Below are 19,667 nucleotides of genomic sequence, written 5' to 3' on the forward strand. Positions count from 1 at the left end.
AGATATCACTGCCTTCCAGGCCCATAGTCGGGATTTTGATTCGGGGGGCGGGGGGGGGGGGTGAGTTGGTTCAGGGGGAGGCTGAGTCTGAGTAAAAGAGGGTCTACCCTAACAAACCTTTTGTATCATTACCCCAATACCCCCATGCATATGGGATATATTGAGCATGGTGATCAGATCATGATATGAATAAACATAACAGTTTAAATAATGTACCAGTAAGACCTTCTTGTGGACCACCATGAGAATTTCAGGGGGGGGGGGGCTGAAGCCCTCAAGACCCCCTCCCCCCCGGCTACATGCCTGCTGTCTTCAATAATGGGTTATTGCTTCTTGAAATAAGGAGACATCACTAAATTACACTTAAGTTACTATTATAGTTACAGTATGAGTTTTGATGTGGTTTTGCATTCTAAGTCTGCATTCTAAGTATTTTTCAAAAGTGATATCAACTATTCACTTGAATGGTGAGAAATGTATTTGTTTCATTATTTGAAAATGGCATGTTTCGGAATAACATGCTACTTTATGGGATATTAGAACTGAAACTGCAACTAATTATGTATTAAAAGTTACTTTTCAAGTTCTAGGACTCACATAGATACTGAGGGTCCTCCCGTCCCTCAGAAACACAGGAAAGCGGAGAAGAAAGCAAGGAGGGGGAAGTTTGATAATTTCCCCTCTTTCCTTTCCACTGACTATAAAAATCTATGAATAATGGTCCTTTCAAAGTACATTGCCATGGCAGCATCCTGAAGGTCAGCAGTTCAAATCTACGAGAAGGAGTGAGCTCCTGTCTGTCAGCACCAGCTTTCATGCAGGGACATGACAGAAGCCTCCTACAGGATTGTATCACATCCGGGCATCCCCTGAGCAATGTCTCTGTAGACAGCCGGTTCTCTCACACCAGAAGCGACTTGTAGTATGTTCTCAATTAGCTTCTGACACAATAAAAAGGGAGTCCTAGAGACTCCTGGGATAAAGGAGAGATATTTAGAATTCTCTGCCATAGAACTCTTGTGCTCATGAAACTGCTAGTCCCAGGATTTGATAGGATGCAACCATAGTACTTAAAGTGGAACCATAGTCCTGCAAGTGTTTCTTGTAATCATAACTAGGGGGGCACTTTGCAAATGTAGAACATAACTCATATTTTGTTGTGGGGAAACCATTATAAACTGCTCTGATTCTTCTTTTTCCTTTTAAGGGATCACAGTGAATGGTTGATTGATGTTCTTTTGCCACAAGGTAAGACTGAATTTCAAGTTGGATAGTGATATGGGTGTTTATAGAATCATAGAATTGTGGGATTCTAAGGGTGCTCAAAGGTCATTCAACCCAACACCCTGTACCAAAGTGGTAAGGGTCACGCTTTGTACATAGAATAATAATTGATCCCAGGTTCAGTCCATAGCATTGCCAGTTGAAAGGCTCTGGTAGAAGCTGAAAGCAACGACTAAGACCTGGGACCCTGGCAGTGGCGGCAAACCATACCAGAACTGCAAATTTTGGCATTTGCAGTTTAGGGAGGGGTATATAAAAGTATTAGTCAGAGAGCTCTAGTGCCTCACCAAACTACAATCTTGACGATTCTGTAGACTGCTATCATGGCAGTTAATGTGGAGTCGTAGTGTTATAATTGTGTAGTGTGAGAAAGTCCTAAAATATCTTAGCAGGATGGAAGAAGATATGTAGATGATGAAGGTATATGCCATCTCGTGGCTTGTTTGTTGGCTAATACAAATCTTTGCTGACAAGTTATGATCATTACACGTTATTAAAGGGCCCCTGGTATGCCATAAGAAATCATTAACATCTCTAAGGTCCCTTCCACACAGCTGTATAAAATCCCACATATTCTAGTTCAAAGCAGATAATGGCAGTGTGGACTCAGATAACCCATTTCAAAGCAAATATTGTGGGATTTTCTGCTTTGATATTCTGGGTTATATGACTATGTGGAAGGGCCCTTAGTAGGCCAGGAGCAGAGCTTGGATAAGTTGTTTTTGTTTGGACCCCAACATTCAGGTTAGGATGCTACTCCAGCCAGTCATGGGACTTTACTCTAGTTATGCCTTTTGTCTGAAAACTTGGCTGAAAATGTTTGGGGGAACACTTTTAAAAATATGGGCATTTTTTTGTGTTGCTGGATGGACTCAACACAGTCTCTGGAGATAATTTGTGTGGTCCATGGCATACGTTTATGGTTTCCTGGAGCTGTTTCAAGTCCTCTTCATCCCTGTTGAGGGCAGTTGAAAAAAGAGGACTGGACTTCTGTGATTAGGACACTTATAATGAAGGTATAGAATGAAGACTATGTACAATGAGATACTGTCTACTCCTATATTTTTGTAAAAAAAAGTTAAGTCCTGTCCAATACAGAGCTCATGGCAGGGGAGTGATCATAACTGTTTGCTCTTCCATTTAACTTCCCCTTACAGCTGAAATTTCTGCTATATGTCAAAAAAAGGTAAGACATCTCTGTATATATGACAGGGGAATCATCCAGCTTTTGTTTTGTGTTTGTTTGTGATTTTGCCTCCATGTCACATAATATGTGACCCTCTCCTCCATGTCATTAACTTTGCTACAACAAATCAGGTACAGTACGACCCTTGTATCTATAGGAGATATGTTCCAAAACCCCTATGGATTCGTGAAACCATGAATAATAGTGACCCCTATATTTTGACTATACTTGGGCTGGAAGCATACCATAGAATAGCACTGAAGGACCTAGAGATGCCCACAAACACTTACGGCAGGAGGAATATTTTTTGGAATGTGGGTAAGCAACACTGTGGATAATAAATCCATAGATAAGGGGGTCATACTCTACTGGAAGTCATGAAATCTTGCTGAACCATATTGACTTGAACTTTCCGATTTGTAAGTGTTGTGATTAAATATCACCTTGCCCAATTCAGCAGGATTGCCATCATTGAAAGCTTCCTGCTACTCAAAGCTTGTTGAAAGAAATGGAGATGGCAAGGGTAATTTAAAGATCCATTAAAAACAATTCATACTCATAAATAAAATATGCTTCTAAGTCATTTCCTCCTCTCATGAGTCCCTTTAGCTGTTTTCTTCTCAAAATTAAAAGTTTGTTCAGGTCTTCTTGATCTAGAATTCCTTGCCAATTTTTGTACCATAGAGTTATCATTATTGTATGGAGCCACAGTGGCACAATAGGTTAAATCCATGTGGCGGCTGAACTGCTGATCTGAAGACCTGAAGGTCAGCGGTTTGAATTCACAAGATGGAGTGAGCTCCTGTCTGTCAGCCTCAGATTCCCATGCGGGGACATGAGAGAAGCCTCCCACAGGATGGTAACACCCAGACATCCCCTGGGCAATGTCTTTGTAGATTGCTGATTCTCTCACACCAGTTGCAGTATATTCTCAATTTGCTTCTGACACGATTAAAAAATCATCATTATTCTGTATAGATGTAGCTTTTCATTTATTCATATGTGAATGATTTCAAATGGTCTGTTCCTACTGGACAAAAAGTACTAGAAATGTTGAGCCCTTTCCAATTATATTTGTCATTTTTAATTTTTTTGTTTTTGCAAAAAAATGGTGTGCTTTTTTTCTGTGCAAAATGTTTGCACAGAAAAACATTAGAGAAAAACACTTATTTCCATAATGTTTTGTGTTTTTTCTTGAATGTTCCTATTACATTTTTGATATGGTTCTTGAATATTTTGTTAAGGACCAGAAAATTTGTGAGCATTCTTAACACCTCTATTCTATTATGTTGTTTCACTCTTCTTCTTTTTTTTTGGAAAAAGGACCACACTTGGGCTATTCTATTATTACAAATAAATAAAAGGCAACAAAAAGGTGTGAGCTTTTGAGTTGTTCAATTCACTCCATAGCACAAACAGAGAAGTCCAAAAATTGGTCAGTTGTGTTGGGCAAGACCGTCGTCATAAATACACAGCAGAGTAACTTATTCACAGCAGCATGACCCAGTACCAGTAGACAAAAGTGATAAAAACAACAAAAACACACAGATCAATGTTATCTCTTCCATAGGAGGCTTTTCTTTATAGCAAAATAATATGATTGCACTATTTTCAAGAACAAGATTTCCATAACGAAAATAAAGTTTTTTATGCTTCCTTCTTTGCTTCCATGCTGGGCTTATTTTTCATGTAGATAAACAGCTTTGCTTTCATGGAGACTCTTCTCACACCGAAATTACACAAGCGTTTCACACAGTAGCTTTATATACACAGCAACCTTCACACTGGAGCTTCACATATGAGGTCTTCAACTTGGGGATCCTCTCGCCAAAATTCTCACACAAGACGTCAGACTGAGGCCTACTAATACTGAGACCTACCTCAACCTGAGGCTTTTCTCACACTGAAGTCTACCTCAGATTGAAGGCTACTAAGCTACAGGCACACCTGCTTAAATTGAATTGCTGTTTTTGCTGAGTCATTGTATCCACTTAACCCTTTCAGTGCTTGACTCACATTTTTGTAATTTAAAATACCTAGTTAATTTTTTAACATTTCTGACAAGTTGTTGAGGTCATCTACTTTTCCCCTGCACTTCCAGAGTTTTTATTTATGTCATTATTTATTCTTATATAAATCAGCCAGAAATCTACCAACAGATTTTGATATTTTGCTCACTGGATTTGATCACCTGATAAATAGGAAAATAATAGCAAGGAAAACTTGATTTTTAATCCTTGATTTCAATAACTTGCCACTCCAAAGGCCAGGGATAGGGAATATGGTGCTGTCCAATGTTGTTGGACTCCACCTCCCATCAGCCTAACCAATATAGCCACAGACTGTGAACAATGCAAGTTGCAATCCAACAACATTTGGAAGTGACATTTTTCTTTTTCCTGCTATAGCAGGTATGGGCAAACTTTGGCCCTCCAGGTGTTTTGGGCTTCAACTCCCACAATTCCTAACAGCCTCAGCCTGTAGTCGGTGGAAAGGAAGGAGGGGGAAAAGGAAGGGGCCTGAGGCTGTTAGGAATTGTGGGAGTTGAAGTCCAAAACACCCAGAGGGCCAAAGTTTGCTCATACCTGTGCTATAGGCTGTGATGTGAAGGCTTTGCAACCTCTGTCATTCCAAGTGAATTGCTTAGTAGTTAATTCTTGGACTGGCAGCTCCTGAGCCTTGGTCTCAGACCCTGCCAGTGGTTAAATTGCATTTATGTGTGCTTCTTTGCAGAACTGTAGCTCGCATGTTCGGAGAGCTGTTGTCACCTGTTTTTCTGCTGGCTGCTGTGGTCGCCATGGGAACAGGCCGGTGCGCTATTGCAAACGATGCCATTCAAATCATCACAGCAGCGAAGTTGGCGCAACGGCCGAGACTCATCTCTACCAGACATCGCCACCTCCAATCAATACGCGCGAATGTGGGGCAGAGGAGCTAGTTTGTACTGTGGAAGCTGTCATCAGGTAACCCACCCCAGGAATCCTACCCCCCTGCCCACATATGCATCACCCTTAGGCCCATGAATGCAGACTGGTGACTATCTGGACCTCAAGAAGCTCTCAGTCTGCCGTTTCCCTCAGCCAAAGCCAAAGGTGCACTCCAGGGAAGTGTAGAATTTCTCCACATGAGAAATTTTTACATGACTCCAGGTATATAGATAAATAAAACAGGTATAAAAGATATATAATTAAATACCAAATTCATATTATTGTACCTCTGATTTCTATATATGGATTTGAGAGTTGAACAGTGAAGAAAACTGAAAGGAAGATAATAATCTCATTTGAAATGTGCTGGAGAAGAGAAGAGTTCTCTAAACACCATGAACTATTAAGAAGATAAATGAGTGCGTAAATCAAGCCTCTCCTTAAAAAGCGAATGATTGAGTTGCGGTTGTTATACTTTCGCCTTACCATGAGAAGGACAAAATGATAATGGCTCGTAAAATGGAAGGGAGTAGGAAAAGAGGGAGACCACACTATCGGTGAATTCGTTTGATCAAAGAAAACACAACCCTGAATTTGAAAGACTTGAGCAGGGAAGGGAATGACCAGGGCTCTTGGAGATCTCATTCATAGTAACACCATAATTTGTGGTTTGCTTGATAGCAGATAATGATAACAAATAATTAAAGAGATGAGTTTCTACAGCCTATACTTAAGTACAAATAGCAGAGGCAGGGAAGATAAATGATATTATGCTGGCAATTTCTTTCCAGACATGTTTTGTTTTGTTTTTTTAGCTTACTAAAAGAAGCTGAATTCCATGCTGAACAACGAGAGTATGAGCTCAACCGCAGACGGCAGCTGGGCCTGTCCTCTTCACATCATTCTTTGGACAACACAGACTTTGACAACAAAGATGATGATAAACATGACCAACGTCTTCTGAGCCAATTTGGAATTTGGTTCTTGGTATGTGTGTTTTGATTGATCAGTTTCTTCTTTTTTATTTTACTGGTATTGGACTTTGAAATATTGCCAATACGTTTTGTCCTATACTATTTAATGGCCAAGTTACAAGTATTTTGATGGTGCTTTTCCTGCATGATAGCAATACAATCAAATATTAAAAATTTAAATCTTTTATCAGCCCCAGAAGGAGGTCATTAAATATTTCAAGCCAGAATATATTGAGTTAACAGAAAAATAAATTTGTCTTTCTCAACACCCTAGTAGGAGAGCTGGGCCTACAAAGATTTTAGTCTGTGATTTAGTGGTATTTGAATTTTGGACAAAATCCTTGAATATGAGAGACTGAAACAGAATCTTACTATTTATTTATTTACTTCTTTAAAGATGCCAGTCATCATGCTATATATATAACAGAATCATGACAAAATAACCCACTCTTCCAGTCTTTTTGTCCATGAGTGACATTGGACCACACAGTCTTCTCCTGCTGTCTTTTTCATGTCAGTTCTGGTTCCTGTGTCACACTTACTCTCTGTTTCCTATTGTTATAATACGCCAGCTTGCAAATCAAAGATAATTTGTCTGACCCTAACATTTTTTGCAGGTCAGCCTTTGCACTCCTAGTGAGAACACACCTACGGAGAGTTTAGCGCGACTTGTCAGCATGGTTTTCCAGTGGTTCCATTCCACAGCATATATGATGGATGATGAAGTGGGCAGCCTGGTGGAGAAACTAAAACCTCAATTTGTCACTAAGTGGCTGAAGACCGTGTGTGATGTTCGGTTTGATGTCATGGTGATGTGCCTGCTACCTAAGCCAATGGAGTTTGCAAGGGTAAGAAACACATTTTCTTTAGAGCATGAGTTGAGTCTGTATAGCTATTGGGTAACCTGTGGGCACCAGCCAATCCTTGGGTCCTTTTAGAAGCCCTACAAAGCCCCAATTTGCTAAAAGTCTTTAAAATGATTTTGGGATGGTTTCATGTCTTCTAAATTTTCCCAAACCACCTAAACACACAGTGGCTTGCTTTCTCTAAACAAAAAAGTTATGTTTCATTACTTTGATATTTATCAGTGTGGTTCTGCTCTCTGTGTAGGGAAGAAAAATTGCCCTTCTCTCTGAGCAGTTGTGCATCACTGGCATGAATATGTATATACCATAATATATATGGATATAAATGTATGTGTGTGTGTGTGTGCATGCATATTTATACATAGTGGTACAAGAAAGAGTCGGAAGTGACTGAACGAATGAACAACAACAACAACACAAAAGGATACCATTCTGTATCACCACACCTTCAAAAGGATATTGTAGACTTGAACAAGGTGTAGAGGTATAGAAAAGAGGAAGCTTCTAGCATTTGCAGCTGTTTAAATACTGTGAGTTAGAAGAGACATGACAGAAGTGTGTAAAATTATGCAGGATATGGAGGATATTAGGAATTGAATCCCTGGTTGAAGTTGAATGATGAAAGTTTTGGAATGGATCAAAGGAAGAACTTATTCCATATGGCATTTGCCGATTTAAGATGGAATTGACATTTCACAAGTTGGAAAGTTTTAAAATAGGACTGGATATTTTCATAGAGGATGGATAACAAGCCAGTGTATTTATAATACTTTCAGTAACCAAGGAGGTATGTATATCTATATTAATTACTAAAGAATATAAGGTGGGGTTGCATCCACTTCCAGCTGATGGGCAGAAGGCTGCTCCTTGTTGTGGGAACAGAATACTGGACAAGATAAGCCTTTAGTCTAGTCTGAAATTACTGCATTTATTTATTTATTTATTTATTATTAAACTTTATTTGTACCCCGCTAGCATCTCCTGAAGGACTCGATGCGGCTTACAAAGGCCAAGGCCTCAATACACAACATAACAATACACCTAAAGCAAATTAAAACAATTAGAGCAGTATTAAAACAACAAAACAACAAGCAATAAACAATACAACAAACACAATAAAACTGGGCCGGGCCAGAGTAAAGGGTACAGGATTAAAAAGTGCTGATGTGACAGGTGATATGTAAGGATTATAGGGCAAGTGCAGTGTGCAGTGTGCAGTGTGCGGCAATCTTAATTCTAATAAAGTGCTTCTGGGACTTGGTATTGGGGGTTTCCTAATTGGGGAAGGCACATTGGAACAGCCAGGTCTTCAAGTTCTTTCTGAAGACTGCCAATGTAGGGGCTTGTCTAAGATCTTTGGGGAGGGTATGACCGTATCTTCTAATGTTTTGAACTGATCTAAGAGAAGAAAATGTACTTATATAATGTCACAGAGCTGAGTATAGATAGATCTGTGTAAAAAAGTGTATCATACATGAAGGTTTTCTTGGAACTGTTCCAGGTGGGTGGATATTGGGACAAGTCCTGTAGCACTGTGATGCAGTTAAAAGAAGGTCTAAATCGGATCCTCTGCTTGATTCCATACAACGTAATAAACCAGCCTGTGTGGGATTGCATTATGCCCGAGTGGCTGGAAGCCATCAGGACGGAAGTTCCAGATAACCAACTGAAAGAATTCAGGGAAGTATTAAGGTAGGTTGTTTAGGATATTTTAGGGGGAGGGGATTATCTCCTTCTAGAACAGTGGTTCTCAACAGTGGGTCCCCAGGTGTTTTGGCCTATAACTTTCAGAAATCCCAGCCAATTTACCAGCTGTTAGGATTTCTGGGAGTTGAAGGCCAAAACATCTGGGACCCACAAGTTGAAAACCACGAATCTAGAATGTCACTGAAAATGATGCAGATGTCTCAAAAAAGGTAGGGTCCAGCCTCATAGATCTTCTCACAGACCATTGGATGTATCTATTATTTTGTAATAATTTTTGTATATATCCATGTAAAAGTAAGAAAGCCAACATGGACAAACTTGAAGCCATCATTTCTGGCACCCCTATTTAAATGACCTTGATTCTCATTTTATTAAAATAAAGAGGAGAGTATTTTGCCAGTAATTTCAGCAGTTGAAACTGTGTAGGAAATATTGGATTATGAATTCAAATTTGGCTCATACACACATGCGTGATGGATTTCATGAGGGAATACAATTTGAAAATAGGTAAGGAACCATTTTAGGGAAATACGGGACAACAATGGGATTATTATCTTAAATCAGATGGTGGGTGTTGATGATGAATTTTTTGTCCTTTTCAGTTTCACAAGAGGAGGTTAAATTACCTCTTTCAGCTAATTGACAATATCCTCAACAAATGCACTTAAAACTACAGGGTCAAAATCTGAATGGTTATAATTCACATTTGGCCCCCAGCTTTAAGTGCGTTTGAGATGAACTTAATTTTAGAAACATGAATTGGAGCTAACCAAGTAGCCAAACAAAGAAGCTTTGGGTCCTATTATTCATTGGCCGTATTTAGGGACTATGGAGCCCCCAGTGGTGCAATGGGTTAAACCATTGTGCAGGCAGAACTGCTGACCCAAAGATCGGTGGTTCGAATCCGGTGAGCGAGGTGAACTCCTGTCTGTCAGCTCCAGCTTCCCATGCGAGGACATGAGAGAAGCCTCTCACAGGATGGTAAAATATCTGGACATCCCCTGGGCAACATCCTTGCAGATGACAAATTCTCTCACACCAGAAGAGACTTTCAGTTTCTCAAGTCGCTCCTGACACACAAAAAAGGGGCTATACATTCAATAAACAACAGCAGAAAGTTCTAGAGTTGCAGAAAATATCTCTCCATATACTATAAATGTATAGTCCCTGAAGAAAAGAAACTCAATGAGCAAAATAAGGGCTGAAATTCATTGGGCTTTTTAAAGAACAGGAGAACAAAAAAAATCTGTTTGAAGAATAAAACACAACCATCAGTAATTACATAAAGATTTGTTTCTTCTTTTTTCTATGGATCTTATACATACGTGCTATTCAGTGCCAGCCTGTGATTTTGTTTACTCAATGCTTCAGAGTTCAATCACTCATCTCAGTGGTTCCCAACCTTTGGGCCTCCAGGTGTTTTGGAATTCAACTCCCAGAAATCCCAGCTAGCTTACCAGCTGTTAGGAACAGTGGGAGCTGAAGTCCAAAACACCTGGAGGCCCAAAGGTTGAAACCACTGATCCATCTGAAGATGTTCTGTTTTAGAAAGAGACAATTGTGTCATAAAAAGTGGATAGGCAGCTGAGTTGGTCAGGGGGCTATAGACCTGCCATATTTCTCAAACTGCTCCTTCAGGTGTTTTGGGCTTCAGATCCCAGAAATACCAGCCAGCTTACCAGCTGTTAGGAATTGTGGGAGATGAAGTCCAAAACATCCGGAAGAGAACAATTGGAGAAACACTGCTCTGGACATCCAAAACATCCATAGATCATGTGATGCATATTTACTACTGATTCAGGCTAAGGAGCCACCCGAAAGAGTGATTGCACTCATGGGCCACATGCTATCTGAGAAGTCTTTCATACATTCTCATGATCTGGAGAGAATGTCGGTGAGATTTGAACATTTTTGCCCATCTTTGTACTCAGTTCATTTGGACTCAAAATGTGGCCTCTCACTGCAGAATTTGTCATTTTTCTTTCACAGATTTGTCCTCTAGATAAGTATCTGTTTTCAATAGATATGACAGTTATTCATGAAAATGATTCAGTGTGATATTTTTGCTGGAGACACTTATTCACTGCAACATTTAACCTGATACACAATGATCTGTCATTTGTACTGTTCAAGAGCCTTTTGATTCACATTTTTGTCTTTGAACTTTGCAGCAAAATGTTTGATATTGAGCTGTGCCCACTCCCTTTTTCCATGGAGGAGATGTTTAGTTTCATCAGCTGTCGGTTTACAGGGTATCCATCTTCTGTACAAGAACAAGCCTTGCTTTGGCTTCATGTGAGTAGAGACATATACCTATCACCAGGCACATCTTCATTTACTTCATTCTTACGCATAGGATCAAAATGTCTCCTCCATACCAGTGAGATTATGAGAGTTTTTTTGCACATCTCTCTACATTTCCCCCTTCTTTGCACTTAGAAACTGTTTCATCAAAAAAAATGTAACTTTTTGTGTGTACAGAAAAGCATTTTCAAGTGTGTAAAAGGCAACATTTTGCACAAACTCACTGAGGAATTTTGGTACAAAATATGTATTTCCACCTCTCTCAACCCCCCCCCCCCCCCATTCTCCTCTTTTTTGTATTCTGCTCTTGTTACTGATGATAAAAAACAAGCATTCATTCTCTTATTGTCATACAGGGGCAGCTGACTATTTATTTTAACACCTTTTCTTACTGATGATGAAAACATTTGTGAATATTATTTACAGCTCTGCCTTTGAGCCATGATAGGGCTAGGATGAGCAATTCACTGATATCTAAGAGCCACTCAAACATATCAGTAGGAGAGCTTCTGCCACTCTCCCTCCCATTACTGCATGTTGTCACACTTTCTATACCAGCAGGGTTGGCCTTGGGTACAAATCTCTGTCTTATGGGGATAATATACATCTCATGTCATTGCTTGGTGTCATTGATCATTTTGGCCTGTATTGCTATATTTGTATTTTTGATGTGATTTTCCCCCTCCCTGTCTTTCTCTTTCAGGTATTATCTGAATTAGACATTGTGGTTCCTCTTCAGTTGCTAATCAGTATGTTTTCTGATGGGGTTAATTCTGTGAAAGAGCTGGCAAATCAGAGGAAATCAAGAGTTACAGAGTTGACTGGGAATCTTGCAGCTCGAAGGGTAATTCATGATCAGTTACTTTTTCATCCTCAGAGACATGCTCTTGAAACTATTTATTTGTCTTTTTGGTAGTCCATTGTGTCTGTAGAACTTCCTATCAATATGTTTATATCACATTAATCAGCATGAAAAAGTACATTATTGATGAGGTCTCTGTGTACCTATTGAACTGTTTGTGCCTTTGTAGGTGAGCATTGCTTCTGATCCAGGACGTCGAGTGCAGCATAATACGCTGAGCCCGTTCCCAAGTCCATTTCAGAGTCCTTTCCGCAGCCCCATGCGCAGTCCCTTCCGTAGCCCTTTCAAAAACTTTGGAAACCTTGGAGGAGGTGGCGGTGGCGGAGGAGGCAGGACCATTGACTTTGATTGTGACGATGATGAAATGAACCTGAATTGCTTCATCCTAATGTTTGACCTCATCTTGAAGCAGGTGACAATACAATGAAGAATTCTGGCAATTTTAAACAGGGACAGAAAGAGTATGCATATTGACCATGAGGTATATGCTTCACATGTCGCCTCACTTTCTTAGTAAAATACAAAGTTGCCAGCTTGCAAGTTGGAGAACTTAAGAGGAGTATGAGGAAGGGTATCACAGGAATATAAAAATTACAGGTTGTGTATCCTTTATCTGGAATTTTGAAAACTGAAGTACTCCAAAATCGCAGATAGTCCACAAAGGAGGCTGAGCTAGTGGTTTCTTGTACATTTTGGAAAATGTGTATCTCCATACCATTTGGGAAATGGGGTTCATAACCTTTTTGGAAAACCACTGGTCAAAGGAAAGGCATGACCTTGTTAGAAGTTACAACCTTTTTGAAACATGGCATTTACCAGCATTAATTCCAGGCAACTAGGTTTCTCAGTTGTTAAAATGATGTATCTGATATGTCTTTGAATTGCTAGGGCAGAAAAACATATATTCAGCGGAGTCTCAGAAGTGTTCTTTGAAGTTGCCCAAAAAAATCTACTCTCCCTTAAAATATATTTGCCATTAAATCATGCTCTCAAGAGGCAAAATAAACAGTCTGCTTTGAAAGTAACATTGTTGCTGGTTTACTCACAAAAAAAGGTATACAGCATACAGGCACATTTCTTATTGATCCAGTTACAAAAGAATTTTGTAGTAGTTTCTCTCTGTAGATAACACAGGGCATCTTCCTTTGAAACAATAGTCCACAGTCTAAAGCATCTCTCTGTTCTGAGAATCTAATAAGTCTCTTAGCATACATCTTACTGGAGTCTAACCTGAACTGTTTCTGCATTGAAATCTAAACTGTACCATTCCTGCAGTCTTCTTAAACGCACACAGATGACTTCTACTCTCTCTAAGAGTCTAATGCCTTCTACAAACTAAAATGAAGGCTTGAGTCCTGAAGTTGCCCAGTTCTGATCATATGGTCTGCAGCACCTCCCACAACAAAGAGATTAGGTAAAATTGCAAATCAATATACATATACAATACAGCAAGCAATTTTATACGTAACAAATAACTATTGGAGTCTTGGGAAGGTTGCTATTTCCAACAATACATAACCTTTGTTTCGTGTACAAAATCATTGAAATAAATTGTCTAAAATGAGGATTAGAAAAAGGCAGTGAAATCAGAAAGCATCAGTGTATTGGCTTTTCCCATATTACAGTTAAGCTTGGAGACTGAGCAGAGAAGGCTGGATAGTGAATAATAGGCAGCATTACCTTCACTAATGAAACCATCTAATGTTATTTCTTTTAAAAGAAATTTGGAAGGAAACTGCATGCTCTTAAACAAACTCTATCACTTAAATTAATTCTCAACTGCTTATACTGAAGGAACATAATCTTCACTAGAGCAATAAAGATTATGACTCTATAAAGTGATAATTATGATATGAGGACCTAGAACAGTGGTTCTTAACCTTCCTAATGCCACGACCCCTTAATACAATTTTTCATGTTGTGGTGATCCCCAACCATAAAATTATTTTCATCGCTACTTCATAACTGTAATTTTGCTACTGTTATGAATCATAATGTCAATAACTGATATGCAGGATGTATTTCATTCACTGGACCAAATTTGGCACAAATACTCGATATGCCCAAATTTGAATACTCATGGAGTTGGGGGGGGGGGGGGGGGAGGATTGATTTTGTCATTTGGGAGTTTTAGTTGATTTATAGTTCACCTACATTCAAAGAGTCTTCTGAACTCCACCAGTGATGGAATTGAACCAAACTCGACACACAGAACTCCCATGACGAACAGGAAATACTGCAAGGGTTTGATGGGTATTGACCTTGAGTTTTGGAGTTGTAGTTCACCTACATCTAGAAAGCACTGTGGACTGAAACAACGATGGATCTGGACCAAACTTGACATGAATACTCAATATGCCCAAATGTGAACACTGGTGCAGTTTGGAAAAATAGGTCTTGACATTTGGGAGTTGTAGTTGCTGAGATTTATAGTTCACCTACAATCAAAGAGCATTCTGAACCCCACCAATGATAGAATTGGGCCAAACTTCCCACATCGAACCCCCATGAGTAACAGAACATACTGTGTTTCTGATGGTTTTTGGAGACCTCTCTGACACCTTTTGCAACCCGCCCAGGGGTCCCGACCCCCAGGTTGAGAAGCGCTGACCTAGAAGATTACAAGAATAGTGACAATGAAGAAATTATGTAGCAGTGTATTATGTGATTACCACTTAGTGTTCATATAGTACAGCACCATAAATTCAAGTTATTCCTGGATCTGAAATATATTCTTATGATACCTGGATCTGAAGACTAATTAGCATGAACAGCAAATATTCAGCAAAGAGAGAACCATTATAATTTTAGCATGTTGTTTCTGTCCACAATTCTCTTAAAAGAACAGTTAATCTTAGAAGACTATGCCCTATCAATATTATTGTGTGCTGGCAATTTGTGTTAAATCTCTCTTCATTGTTTTTCAGATGGAACTTCAAGATGATGGCATTACTTTAGGATTGGAGAACAGCATCTCTAAGGACATCATTTCTATCATCAGCAATGTGTTCCAGGCCCCCTGGGGTGGCTCTCACACCTGCCAAAAAGATGAGAAAGCAACCGAATGTAACCTCTGCCAGTCTAGTATTCTGTGCTATCAGTTGGCTTGTGAATTATTGGAAAGACTAGCTCCCAAAGAAGAAATCAGACTAGTGGTAAGCAAGGGTGAAGTTTGGGGATACTTTACAACAATATCACACGGAATAAAAGAGGCATGACAGAGGTGGATAAAATTAGGCATAATGACTAGAAAATGTATGGGGAACATTAATTTTGGAATACTTTTTTTTCATAATACCAAAACTTGAGATGATCTTATAAAGCTGAATAGTGCATGTTAGACCCGAGAAGGTGTGAATGTGGGCACCAGGGGATTACTTTTGCTCTTTATTGTATCCTAAAGGAACCTACAGACAACCTGGAGGACAGCCTTCTCTATTCTAGACCTGAGTTTATGATAGGAACTGAAGGTGAAGGAGAGCACAAACCAGACACCAATCATGGAGAAAACCCAGGAAATCATACAGAGACAACAGAAAATACAGGTGTGGGCAAATCTACTCATTCCCATAGTTGCTTCCCTGATTTGTGCTGATGGGATGCTTGGGGTGGAAAGGACTACTTGAACTGTAGAAGAATAATTCACAGAGGCACTATTTTGTATGATTTCATAATTGATAAAAATATCTCTTTTCTTCACATAACACCTTTTTAGTGTTAGCAAATTTCTAGTGATAGGTTAATGTAAAAACCTACTGTTGTTATTGTGCTGTTATTGTGTTAGCACGTGAACAATTACAGAATTCCAGTGCATTATATAGTCAGTCCCCCATATCCACAGATTCTGCATCAACAGATTCCATTATCCATGGCTTCAAAATATTAAAAAACAAAACAAAACAAAAAACAACAAAAAACAAAAACAAAAAAACAAACCTTGAATTTTCCATTTTATATAAGCGATATTAATTTACTATGCTATTGTATATAATAGGACTTGAGCATCCACAGATTTTTGGTGTGTGTGTGTAGGAACCAAATCCCAGTAGCCCTTCATATGTGGTTGGTTGATGCAGGCAAGCAATTGGCAATCCATTAGTGGTATAAAATTTCATGAAGTGTGAAGTCACGTCCCCTTGACATGTAACAAAAATGCCATTGCAAGGAAGAGTGTGGTGGAAGTGCCTTCTTTGGAAACTTTTAAACAGAGGCTGGATGGCCATCTGTCAGGGATACTTTGATTGTGCTTATTTTACATAGCAGGGGGTTGGACTAGATGGCCCATGTGGTCTCTTCAAGCTCTATGATTCTATGATAACAAAACATCATATAACTATGATTTTTACATTGTTAAGATATTTTTTAGTAATCATGGTAGTGGCATAAATGTTTCAATACATCCAGAATTTGAAAACATGGGAGCCATGAATGTATTCTTTCTATCTTACAAAAACGTTTATGATACTTTCATTTCTTGCTTTTTAAGCTGCCATCAAAAATGACACAGAGAGGAAATTTTGTTACCAGCAGCTTCCAGTGACACTGAAACTCATCTATACAATTTTGCAGGTAATGTTTACATTAAAAAATATGTTTATGTATTTGATTCTGCAAAAGCGCATACTCTTGATGAAGCACTAGCTTTGAATTGTAATTTCAGGGACTGCTAATGTGTGGAACACATTTTGTTTGATCATCTTGACAACCTCATTCTGTGGAGGAAAAAATATATAAATCAAAAAGAGATGACCTGCCATATACAGTGTTTGCTACTTGCTGTGTTTGCTAAAGCTGGCTCTTCCTTTGCTGCATTTTTGCTCTTACATAGAATTTATAGTGCTAAGTGTGATAGGGTAAATTGTTCATCTTGGGATATAAGACAAACTACATGGGATCTGATTTGTTTCTCTATTTGGCCCAGGAAATGGCACGGTTTGAAGAGCCAGATATTTTGTTTAACATGCTTAACTGCTTGAAGATACTCTGCCTTCATGGGGAGTGCTTATACATTGCCAAGAAGGACCATCTACAGTTCTTAGCCCATATTCAGGACCATATGCTGATTGCCAGGTAAGCTCTCACTTATTCAAAATAACATTTTACATTGTATAAAGTAAGTCGGGAGCCCCTGGTGGCACAGTGAGTTAAAGCACTGAGCTGCATTGACCAAAAAAGTCGCAGGTTCGAATCCCCAGCTTCTGCCACCCTAGCAGTTCGAAAACATGCAAATGTGAGTAGATCAATAGGTACCGCTCCGACAGGAAGGTAACAGCAGTCCATGTAGTCATGCCGGCCACAGGACCTTGGAGGTGTCTGTGGACAATGCTGGCTCTTTGGCTTAGAAATGGAGATGAGCCCCGCACCCCAGAGTCGGACATGACTGGACTTCATGTCAGGGGAAAACCTTTACCTTTACCTAAAGTCAGTGCAGCCTTGCAGGCCAGGAGGGTCCTCTCTCCGACAGCTTTCTCAAGTTGCCTGTTGACTTCTGGAGACCCCATGAATTTTATGCAGTTTCCTTAGTCAGGAATATTCAGAAGTGTTTTTGCTAGTTCCTTCCTCTAAAACAGTGGTTCCCAACCTGTGGATCCTCAGGTATTTTGGCCTACACCTCCCAGAAATCCCACCCAGTTTACCAGCTGTAAGAAGTTTTGAAGGCCAAAGCATCTGCGGACCCACAGGTTGAGAACCACTACTCTAAAATATAGCCTACAGCAACTGGTATCTATTGGTATTTTGAAAGAATATAATTGCACTGAAAGTTATTTGTGCTGTTCAGTACAAATGGTGTAAATAGACTTTCCTTTTTCTTCTCTCCCTCTCTTTGGGCACTCTGCTGGTTCCAGTTTATGGCGAGTTGTAAAATCAGAGTTTTCCCAGCTCTCTTCTTTAGCAGTGCCCCTTCTTCTCCATGCTCTATCACTTCCACATGGAGCTGATATCTTCTGGACAATCATCAATAGCAATTTCAACAGTAAAGATTGGAAGATTAGGTTTGAAGCAGGTATGTCTTATTTTTTAACATATTGTTAATTTGTTTTAAAACAGGGGCCCTCAAATGTTCTAAACAGAGGGCCAGGTCATGGTCCCACAAACTGCTGGAGGACCGCAATATAGTTTGAAGAAAACATGAACAAATTCATATGCACACTCCACATATCTTATTTGTAGTGCAAATAATACAATATTTAAAATGAAAAACAATTTTAACCAACATGAACTTACCAGTATTTCAATTGAAAGTATGGGAGAGATACAAGATGATTAAAAGAAAATGAATACTTTTTGAGAACCTCAGACAGAAAGTCGTGCATAAATTGGTAACCAGGGGGAAATGATTAAATGCTCAAATATGCTGAGGTATAAATATTCAATAGTATTCCTGTACATTTGGATTATGTAATGAGAAGTCACAGTAGAGGTTTAGGGAAGGGGGGATGGGGGGATGGGGATGGGGAGGTGGTGGTGGTGAGATTGGGGAAAATACTTGTATTTTGACTGTTGAATTTTGAAGATTGTATGTATCTTATCTGTGTGTGTGTGTGTGTGTGTATAACATTAAAATAAATAAAAATGAAAGTGTGGACCTGCTTTTGACTGATGAGATAATCAAATTAATTAGCATTGTTGTTGTGTGCCTTCAAGTCATTTGAGGCTTAGGCTGACCCTAAGTCTAAAGTTTAAGGTGAGGGCCAGGTAAATGACCTTGGAGGGCCACATCTGACCTGCAGGCCTTTGTTTGGGGACCCCTGCTTTAAAAGGTACACACATATCTTCATGGATTTTTTTAAAGGAAAGCAACTCATATCTAACTTCCATAGCTTGTAATTGCTTCATAATTTATGAACAGACTCAGCACTCCCATTAGACAGAGCATGCCAGATTCTGGGAGAAAACAATAAATACAATGCCTGTGTGCTGTGTGGTATAGCTTTCATCCACTGAGCTAACATAACTCTTAGTTGTGTGTGTGTGCGTACAGATGTTATCTCACCCGTCATTATTTCTGAAATATTCAATTACCATCTATTGGAGGTTGTTTTTATTTGTTTTACAGCCATTATTAACATTTCTGTGTGGAGAAAATAAAATATTCAGTGCAGTAGGAAGTGGTGCTAAACTCAAGTCCCTCCAAAATGTTGTTTCACTATATTTCCCATTATCATTCACTATTGACTATATTGGCTGAGGCTGATGAATTTTACCATCCAGCAACATGTGGAGGGCATGTTTTCCAACCATACAATTAGGATAGTATAACATCAAACATTTGACAAGGGAGAAAGGAATCAGGTCTTCTGTACTATATTAGTCTCACAGAAAATTTTACAGGACAACAATTATTTATTTATTTATATACCGCTTTTCTCAGCCCTTGGGCTACTCAAAGTGGTTAACAATAGCAAAATTCAGTGCTCAACATCATAAAAAGAGTTAAAAAACAGTTAAAAACAATGATATAATAATCAGTTAAACATAACTATAACATCTCATTAGCATCTCATAGGTAGAATCAAGATCCAATCTCATAATCCGTTGTTCTATGTTCCTATATTC

At 39.1% G+C, this 19,667-nt stretch overlaps 1 protein-coding gene across 6 annotated transcripts in view; it reads left to right on the forward strand.

Annotated features, from left to right (window-relative positions):
- The window catches only part of UNC79 (unc-79 homolog, NALCN channel complex subunit), a 142,074-nt gene that overhangs the window by 46,422 nt on the left and 75,985 nt on the right, over nucleotides 1–19,667 (forward strand). For 5 of the 6 annotated variants that reach the window (XM_060756353.2, XM_060756362.2, XM_060756380.2 and 2 more), the window contains exons 10-23: nucleotides 1,208–1,248; nucleotides 2,442–2,470; nucleotides 5,204–5,433; nucleotides 6,213–6,384; nucleotides 6,989–7,219; nucleotides 8,739–8,929; nucleotides 11,116–11,239; nucleotides 11,952–12,092; nucleotides 12,280–12,522; nucleotides 15,038–15,265; nucleotides 15,514–15,655; nucleotides 16,597–16,679; nucleotides 17,032–17,180; nucleotides 17,957–18,114. In XM_060756353.2, coding sequence (XP_060612336.2) covers nucleotides 1,208–1,248; nucleotides 2,442–2,470; nucleotides 5,204–5,433; nucleotides 6,213–6,384; nucleotides 6,989–7,219; nucleotides 8,739–8,929; nucleotides 11,116–11,239; nucleotides 11,952–12,092; nucleotides 12,280–12,522; nucleotides 15,038–15,265; nucleotides 15,514–15,655; nucleotides 16,597–16,679; nucleotides 17,032–17,180; nucleotides 17,957–18,114 — 2,162 coding nt within the window. The remainder of the gene's footprint in view (nucleotides 1–1,207; nucleotides 1,249–2,441; nucleotides 2,471–5,203; nucleotides 5,434–6,212; nucleotides 6,385–6,988; nucleotides 7,220–8,738; nucleotides 8,930–11,115; nucleotides 11,240–11,951; nucleotides 12,093–12,279; nucleotides 12,523–15,037; nucleotides 15,266–15,513; nucleotides 15,656–16,596; nucleotides 16,680–17,031; nucleotides 17,181–17,956; nucleotides 18,115–19,667) is intronic. The other variant, XM_060756398.2, reaches the window with a different exon arrangement.

Source organism: Anolis sagrei, chromosome 1, assembly GCF_037176765.1.
Source record: "Anolis sagrei isolate rAnoSag1 chromosome 1, rAnoSag1.mat, whole genome shotgun sequence".
Lineage (NCBI taxonomy): Eukaryota > Metazoa > Chordata > Lepidosauria > Squamata > Dactyloidae > Anolis > Anolis sagrei.